This window comes from Alligator sinensis, unplaced genomic scaffold, assembly GCF_000455745.1.
Source record: "Alligator sinensis unplaced genomic scaffold, ASM45574v1 scaffold428_1, whole genome shotgun sequence".
NCBI classification, from domain to species: domain Eukaryota; kingdom Metazoa; phylum Chordata; order Crocodylia; family Alligatoridae; genus Alligator; species Alligator sinensis.
Window position 1 is genome coordinate 3,396,246 of NW_005841919.1, and position 9,335 is coordinate 3,405,580.

The following is a 9,335-nucleotide window of genomic DNA, read 5'->3' on the forward strand; positions in this document are numbered from 1 at the left end:
CGCCTCTGTCACCACCATCTATGAGCTGCCTTGTGGCTGCTCCACACTGTCACCACTGCCGTGCTGGGCAGCCCAGAGGTGGTGGTGACAGAGCTGCAGGGCAGCCTGGCATGGCGCAGCCTCTGGGCGGCCACACCAAAAACTGCCCAGCGGTGGTGAGGGGAGCATCGCTTTCCCCTGCACCGAGCAGCAGTTTCTGTCCAGCTGCTGCTCAGCCTGGACAGGCAAGCCTGGAGCTAGCACGGGGCATGCAGGGTCACGGCTGTGCGTGCTGCTCCCTGCCGCTACACCTGCATGCCCAGGGGTGGCAGGACATGCTGTGGCCAGGTGGTGCAGAGTGGGTGCAGGGTGTGCTGGGACTGCGCGCTGTTGCGTCCCAGGGCGCTCAGGCTCTGAGCTGTCGGGTGGGGGAGGGTGCAGACTGGCTCAGGGTGGCGTGTGACGGGGCATGCAGGGTCACGGCTGTGCGTGCTGCTCCCTGCCGCTACACCTGCATGCCCAGGGGTGGCAGGACATGCTGTGGCCAGGTGGTGCAGAGTGGGTGCAGGGTGTGCTGGGACTGCGCGCTGTTGCGTCCCAGGGCGCTCAGGCTCTGAGCTGTCGGGTGGGGGAGGGTGCAGACTGGCTCAGGGTGGCGTGTGCAAGGGGGCTCCCCATGCACACCCCATATACCCTCAAATCCTTCCACAGCCACGTCCTTCCCTAGACAATCACACACCCCACAAATACTGTACCCATCTACACACATCCCCACAAACCCTCCATACCCATCCACACACACCAACAGCTCCCCACACCCACCCACCCATACCCCTGATACCCTACACAATATACAAGAGTAATACTGCATTTTGAGCTATTATGCAATTTCTTCTACATATACAGCACAAATCCACACAAATCAGAGCAAAAATATATATTTTTTAATTAAATTAAAATATATTATGGGTGTTTGATTTTTAGTATATAATTTGTTTTTTTCCTTGTTCTAAGATGGCAAACCCTCTTTCCCAAAGGAGTAGTTTCAGGGGCAATGGGAGGGACTTCTGGTGGCAAAGGTCAGAGGTTAGGGGTGGGACTTCAGTGCCAAGATGGTGACCAGGGCAGCGGGGCATCTGTCAAGAGGCAGGGCTACCCATACAGCCCTCAACAGCTTGCCAAAACTTGGTAAGCGGCCCTCTACCCAAAATAATTGCCTGCCCCTGGTCTAACATCAGGCCAGGATGCAGCGACCACATTTCTTGATATTATAAGAGACTGCTTCCTGGAGCAGTTAGTCCTAAAACCTACAAGAGGAAAGGCCAATCTTGTCCTGCTTCTAAGCAGTGCATAGGATTTGGTGCAGAGGGTTTAACTGAGTTGCTCAGCAATAGCTACTACAATTCAATTGGGTTTGACGTCCATGTAGGAGGGGTGACAAGAAAATCCATAGTAGCCCTTAACTTTAAAAAGGAGACTACACCACAATGAGGAAGGTAGATGCACAGAAGTTAAAAGGGGGCCCTAAAGCAGTGAGGAACTTGCAAGCAACATGGGACCTTCTTAAGAACACCATATTGGAGGCACAGAACAGAATCAGACCAAAAGAAAGCCGGCATCGTTTAATGGCAAAGTTGCAGAGGCAGTAAGCAGAAAAAAGGTGGAAGTCAAAAAGTAGAAGTCAAATACCAATGAGGAAAATAAAAACCCCCATAAACTCTGGCAAATCAAATCTAACACACTAATAAGACAACCTGAGAGAGAATTTGAGAAGAAACTTGCCAGGGACACAAGGCAACAATAAAAATTTATTTAAGTACATTAGAAGCTGAAGACCTGCCAGGGAGTCATTTGGGTCTTTGGATGATCAGGGTATAAAAGCAGTGCTAAAGGATGACAGGCCCATTGCTGAGAAATCAAATGCATTCTTTGCATCTGTCTTCACTGTGGAAGATGTTACGGAAATTTCATCACCAGATCCACTCCTCTCTAAGGACAGGTCAGTGCAGCTGACCCAAATTGAGGTTTCAGTAGATGAGGTTGTAGAGGAAATTGGTAAACTAAACAGTAGCAAATTATCAAGACTGGATGGCATTCATCCCAGGGTCCTTAAATGCTGGAGCCCTTAAATGCTGGAGGCTTTAAGTGAGAGAGGAACAGTGGAAAAACCCTCTGGTCATACCCAGTTCACTCTCCCTTTTCAGCATCCACACTGCCACTGTGTGCCAGAGGATTCCAGGCAAGGTGGACCTATGGTCTGATCCAGTAAATGGCAGTTCTTGTGTTCTTATTTCTGAATTTCTTTTTTCCCCTTTTTATTACCTTTTTTGGCTGCTGTGTGTTGTTTATATATAAGCCATGGGGGGAAGAGGAGGTGTTGCAGCTGTGTTCACCCGGGCGAGTTTGGTCCAGTTCCACATTATGGCACACTGTAACGATATTATATATAGCACTACAGAAAAAATGTAGCAGTGCTGAATGTGGACACACAACAATTAATCTGTTCTAAATGCAGTTTAAACTAGAAGTGGGCAGACCTGTACGATGTTTAAATAGGTCTGAAAGTATCCAGAGCTTTTCAGAAATGTACCTGGAAAAAACAGGTAGTTTCTTTGCCCCGTTTTATTTTGAACTCGTCCACGTTCTGTCTGCATGCCAAGCAATCTCCAGTACGGGTCTGCTTGGTTCTTCAGGCGTTACACAGTACAGCACTCTGTATTCCTCCCACTGCTGCATCTGTCTGCTCTGGGACTCAGGCCGAACTCTACTTACCCTGGGATCAGAGGTCACATTTGGCTGTGCCCTACTGACATGTGATCACAAAGTCAAGTCACCCATTTATTGCCACACTGGCAAAAGATTTGGGACATCACTGCTGCCAGTGCCCTTCTGCTTGAGAAGGCATGTGCCCATTTCTTGTGCTGCTGCCTGGCGAACAGTTGTGGCCCGCACTGTTTAATTACACATTACCCAGCAGTGTTTCGAAGGGCACCCATTGGTTTGGGCATGTTTCAACCCATTTAGTTTCCACAATATCTGCTCCAGCATCATCCAGCTCATCAGCCAGGCATGCCAACAGCTGGAGCCGAGAGGAGGTGCTTGACCTGCTTCTCATTTGGGGCAATGAGGAAAGCCAGCAGGCGCTGGTAAAGCCACCACGACCAGGCTGTGTATGAGTGGATAACTGCAGAGATGGCAGCTTGGGAGCACTGCTGGAGCTGGCACCCATGCCATGCCAAGACCCACATCCTCAAGCTGAGGTACAGGAGGGCATAAGATACCAGTTGGGTTTTTGGTGCCAACTGGGTCACCATTGTGAATTATGAGGAGCTACTGAAGGTCCTTGCAGGGGACGACCTCATTCAGTCCCATTACACTGTGAACATAGCTTACCATGTGTACTCCAATGCCAGCCAGGACAATGGCGAGGGACCTGCTATAACCTGGTGACTATAGGCAGAGACTTGGTGTAAGAGTAGGGAAGATCACAGGTTTCAACCCCAGGATGGGAAAAGCTAGAGGTGCATGCATTCAGATAGACACGGAAGGGGTCTGACATGCAGCTAGCCTGAACCCTGCCCATGACCACCAGCTACTGCAACTTTTTTGGTTAATAGTTAACAGCTACCCCATTTGGTGTGATGTAGGAACTTGCAGTTATTCTTCTAAGCCCTAGTATCATGAGCAAGTACCACACAATGCTTGGCCTGCTCAATGGAGTTAAGCATCTTTTTATTCTGCTTCTGCATTTTAAGCTATCCACATGGGAGGGTGGGGTCTTCAAGCTGAACAGCCTCTGACATGTTAGAAAGGATTCCCCTGGTCCACACCAGTTCTTCTATGTGCTAGATGTGAGAATGCCAGCCCCCACCCCCTGTCCCTGTGGAGGGGAAGAGTTGAGAGACATTTGCCATAGCTGGGTGATCCACAGGAAGTGTCCAGAGTTGCTGCTGATCCCCAGGAGGGGCGTTACCTCATCCAGGTGTGGCTTGCACCCAGCTCTGCTTCCTGCCCCAGCCCAACCAGCCCAGCCCTTAGAGCCAGTCCTTAAACCCAAGTTACAGATCCAGCTTGCTGACTTCTCTTATCTACATTGTTCTGACATGCCATGCTCACACTTAAGTCCACAGCTATGTATGCAGCAGGTGAGAACATGGGATAAGTTTTAAAAACAAGGGCTAAATTGAGACTACCTTTGTCAGTCTGTTTTCCTCTTATTGCTAGTTGTGGGATTTTGGATTGGGGTGCCAGATCTGATTGATTTGGTGGCATTCTGGTGACCTCACTGATGTGTAATCTGATATGTGTCTTCAGCTGGATAAGTGAAGAGAATAGTCTCCCCAGTTAGAAAGGAGGGCAGAGGGCAGTGTTGGATTCAGAAGTAACTGTGGAAATATCCTGACCTCTTACTTCATGGGGAGAGGATCAGTTGCTACTCTTGGGGAAATCGCTTCATGACAGTAATTCTCCTACTGCTGATGTTTGTTTGTTTCTTATTTTCAGGCTTTTCTTGCCCAGTGTGATACAGTTGAAGGAAATATCGGTCAAGAAATGGATAAACTACAATCAAAGAACTTGGCACTGGCAGAATGAGGCATCACTCTACCTAGGAGAAATAATTGCTCTATGAGCAAGAAGAAAAGTTTGCTCTTTGTTTTGGAGCACATAATCAGCTTTTTTTTTTTTTTAGCCCAGTCTATTTCGACGGGAACTAGTCAGTCATTACTTGCTGGTTGTCACATTTGCCACTCGGTTAAAGCTGTTCTTTCCAAAAGGAAAAAAAATCCTTTTTTTCTTCAGAAATCCTTCCTGAAGAAATAGAGAAATGTTTTTGTGGTGGGTGGTCATGTATTATTATTAACTCAATATTGTATTATGTTATAAAATTCCCTTGGGAGGGCAAGTTTGGACCATTATTTTCTCTCTTCAGTGTCCATAATGTTTTAAATTAATTTGCAGCTTGGAAATCAAAAAACAGGTTTGGAAACTTTACAATTTACATCATTTCAGGTGTAAGACTTGATCTAACTTTACTGAAAAAGGCAAGCTGAGACAAGAGTTGGGAAATCTACTATTCTAATAGCATTCTTTTAGAGCAATAAAAAATACCTGACATCCATACCTATTTAATACTTGTTTATGTTCATAAATATAGGAAAGCTTGAGTACAGTGGAGGTGGTGGCTATTTTAGCCTTAAATTGTCTTAAAAAATGGAACATACTCTAACATGTATGGTACTAATTTATAACTACTGTTTTAAATTTCTGTGAGCTTCTTGATACTGTTGTTTTTCTTTATACACATTTCTGCTATACTGTGTGTATTTATAGCATATATATTTTTCTGCAGTGCTAGTAAAAATGTGATGCTGTTCTTACAGAAGGGGGATCAGTTAAAGCAAGCTGTGGGATTGGAGCTATTTTATCAGTTTTCTTTGAGTTCATGATGCTCTGTTTTAATGCAATGATTATTTTTAATCCCTTGAAGAGAGTAAGTGGATGAATATATACATAATGTGTTTTACAAGGTGACATTTCAACACTAGTTGTTTTTTGGTGTTTTTTTTTTTAAATACACTGCCCAAGTTAGCTTCTCCATAAAGAGAGCTGCCCTTTTACAGCTGCCTGTAACAGAAAGACCCATCACATACATATCCAGTGCTTTGTGACAAAGGAAGCAGTGACCAGTGGGTCCTGAGCCTTTGACAAGCTTGAGTGCCCTCAACTCATGGGAGTCAGGGGAAGTAGAATATGTTCAGGACAGGCCCTCAGATAAATGCCTGAGTATCTCTCCTTTCCAGGTATGTTAAGGTAAAGTCTCTTTACAAGGAAAAATGTTAAGTGTAAAGAATTAAACAAATCCTAATAAAGTAAGAAACCTCAATGTGGATAGTCCTCCAATATGACTCAAATTCCTGATTGGAGGACACTTCCCTAGTGATGAACTGTCATCAGAGAGGTGTGGAGTACATCTGTGTTAAAAGTAGTAGCTGATAACTTACCACGTGTACGTGGATGAAGTGACCATTTTTTTCCAGTTAAATGGCAGTTTTCTATCAGCTTTTCATTTTAAACAATTTTCAAGGTCTGTAGAATATTTTAATAAGCTGGAGCTTGACAACCACTGTTGGTTAAGATGATTTATTTGGTGTTTCTCAGCATCAATGTTTTTATAAGAATGATTTTTAAGATTAAAAAATCCTGACGTTAGGACCATGATGTCAGCTTTTAGTACTGGCATCATAGTCTGCCATGTTCACATGGCCCTCCTGTATTAGAGGAGAAGACTTCTAGTCATTCCTATGGAGCCTTGGTTAAGTATAGCAAAAGTATTGCTGCCTCTTGGCCAGATCTTGCTAGCACTTAAACCAATGGCAACAGTCCCATTTAATTCTGTTAGCCTCCATTATTAGGTGGTAAATTAGTCCTCATCTGCTCCAAAGGTAAATGTTTTAACTACTTACATGTTCAGGGGTGTCTGTAGTATAGCGGAGTATGTCGTTCTCTCCTGGTCAGGGCACGGGTTGCATCTAGCTCTGTAACTTCTTTCTGTCCTGAGCAAAAGCAGTCAGATCTTTGTAGTATCAAGGCAGTTCAGTAATAATGGGCAAAGACTTCTTCACTTACTGTAAATGTTAAGTGAAATTTATTAAGATATACTGTAAGATACTAATTTCTGACTGAAGAATTTGAAGAACATGGGCATTTTGTTGCATCTGTTTTCAGATTTATTATGCACTGAAAGTTGTTATTTTGATAACCAAATGTAAGAATGGGTTAATTATTTTTTTAACAAATGAATGACTTTGCATGTAGCAAGCTTCCCAAAGATTTTAGTGTGGCTTGACTAGCGAATAATAATAGTTTCTGAAGTATGAGGTTTACATTTGATTTCACCTTCCCCATAACACTGGCCTTAATCTTTTGGGGTGGGGGGAGGAAAAACAATATTTTCCATATTGGCAAAAGTGAAATGAACTATTTTTGGAGAAGGGGGAGTATAGGAAAAAAATTGAAATCAATGGGAATTTGGAAGAATAAGATGGGATTCTGAAATCAAACTTAAGCAATACTCCTATTAATTATATAGGATAGGCACACTACCCATTCTGGTACTGAATCAACTTTCCTTTACTTTATAGACCTTTCCCCTGTCTCGGAAAGTAAATAAGTTATTTGCTTGGTATTCAATTCACTTATCTCAGTATTTTGTACCAATTATTATTATTTTGGATCTGTTTGCACATTTCAGGTTGACATGCATGCAGTGTCTTTCATAGAAGACAACCTGTATTGGAAGTTGCGAGTAAAACAACGCCTCTCTACTTTCCCTCCCACAAGTCCCCTTTTGGCTGCAATATGATGTAAACCAAAACTGACATCCTTAGAGCTGTAGAACCTCAGAGAAACAGGACTTCTTGTTCATTAACTCTGAAGAATAACATAAACATGTCAGACTTTTAGTGGTGTTGTCTATGACTCAAGTTCTGTAAGTTACACTATTGTAAATCTGGAGTAATGCCTTTGTATTCATCAGTGTTGCTCCCAATTTGCAGTGGTCCATGTAACAACATAGAATTTGTTGGGATACTTTGGTTAACTTATTTGTGTCACAGTGAATGAAGGGAAAAAAAATAAAATGTGGAAAATGCAATTAGTTTCTGTGCTGTCTGGTCCTTATGATGTCATGGTTCTGTAGAGTATGAAATTAAGCTGATTAAGTAGGGATCCAGATTTTCTGACTGCTGTGGAAAAACATGGGTTTTCTCCTTTAAAAGAGAAAATCATAGATTTTCCCATTTAAAGGAGAAAAATGCAAGAAATGATGGGTTCACCTTTGCAAACTGGCTGAGTTCCAGCCTGCAAGGGGTTGTGGGGAGTGGATGGAGAACAATCAGGGCAGGAGGTGCCACATTCATGTGCGGACCTTTACGTACATGGCAGCCAGGCAGTGCCGGGGAGCAGCTTTTACAGCTGTCTCCAGGTAAGTCTGTGTGGGGGGAGGAAGGAGCACAGGCCACTGTTGGGGGGGGAAGAGGAACAAACCATGTTGGGGGAGGGACACACAAGCCATGTGGGGGCTGGGGTGGGGAGCAGTGGTTTGGGAGTGGAGGGCACTGTTAGGGCTGTGTGTCGGGAACTAGGGGCACTGGCAGGGCCATGGTCTGTGGGTTAGGAGTGAGGGGCAATGGCACAGACAGGGCATTGCGTATCAGGGCTGCTCAGTGCCACAGTGGCATCCTGGTGAGTGAAGGGGGCAGGGGGAGCTCTGATTTTCCATGATAAAATCAAATGCCAAAATGTATTGCATATTTAGAGTTAATTTTATAACTGATTGAGCCACTGGTAGAATTCCAACTTGCTTTAAAAAAAGTAAATATATCAATAAAACTGTGTTCAACAGCTACCTACAGATATATAGTGGCATTTCATTTCAATCACAGAAAAAAGCGGATTTAAGGCTTTTTAAATTGGAGAATTTAATTTATGCATTTTTATCGGAGATTGTGCGATTTTTAAACAGAGAAAACGGATCCCAGACATAAATCCATTCCCCACTGGCATCAAAGGGGCGCAGGCCAGTCTACAGCTGAGAATCCACTTTCACTGAAGTTATAGTATCGCAGCTCTTAGATGTTTGGGCCTTTTTTTAGAAAGGTTGGTACTCGTAGGCACGAACGTCGTGTGCCTCCCGAGGTTGGGAGTGGGGGGGGCACGGCGGCAGCTCCCGCAGACGGCCATGGCGGTGTCAGCGGCCGGGCGCGGGCGCGAGCACCGACCGGTGATGGGCGACCATCTGCAAACCGGCAGCGGCCAGAGGCGATGGGGGGGGGGCAAGCACCGACTGCCCACAGGTGCTGCCATCAGTGTCAGGTGGCCAACCTCCGCGTCGCCGATGCTGTAAGGTGTACAATAACGTGCGTCACCTATAGAAATCCCCGCGATGCGTGTAAACGTTTGGCAAAAAAATCCCTTTTAGAAAGAGCGAAGTGTAAGGGATGTGACAGCCGGGATCTCCGAAGCAGCCACGGTCTGGGGCTAAAAGCAGCGGTGTCTCCCGCTGAAAAGCTGGTGGCAGCATTTCTTTCTCCCGCTGCTCGGGCGCCTCAGCTGGCGCGCTCGACGCGGTTGCTCCGAGGCCAGGGCCGTGGGCAGAAGCTGGGCAGGGCCGTCTGCAGCCGGGCGGACGCTCCCTCTGCGGCTGCCTGAAGGACGTTTGTGCTCGCGAAGAGGAATTGTTGCAGCCGTTGGGGTTGGTCTAATAAACGGCAGCGGCTTCACCCGAGCAGCCTGGGCTGCTGCAGTCCTCGGGACTTTTGTCCCTGTGCCTCGGGCAGGCTCGCCCAGGGCAGCAA

General features: G+C 45.6%; 1 protein-coding gene across 1 annotated transcript in view; it reads left to right on the top strand.

Annotated features, from left to right (window-relative positions):
• Positions 1-7,633, top strand: part of BAG1 (BCL2 associated athanogene 1) — a 30,805-nt gene extending 23,172 nt beyond the window's left edge. The window contains exon 8 of the mRNA XM_006018985.3: positions 4,483-7,633. Within this exon, the coding sequence (XP_006019047.2) occupies positions 4,483-4,572 (90 nt within the window). The 3' untranslated portion in view covers positions 4,573-7,633. The remainder of the gene's footprint in view (positions 1-4,482) is intronic.
• The last annotated feature ends 1,702 nt before the right edge of the window (positions 7,634-9,335 follow it).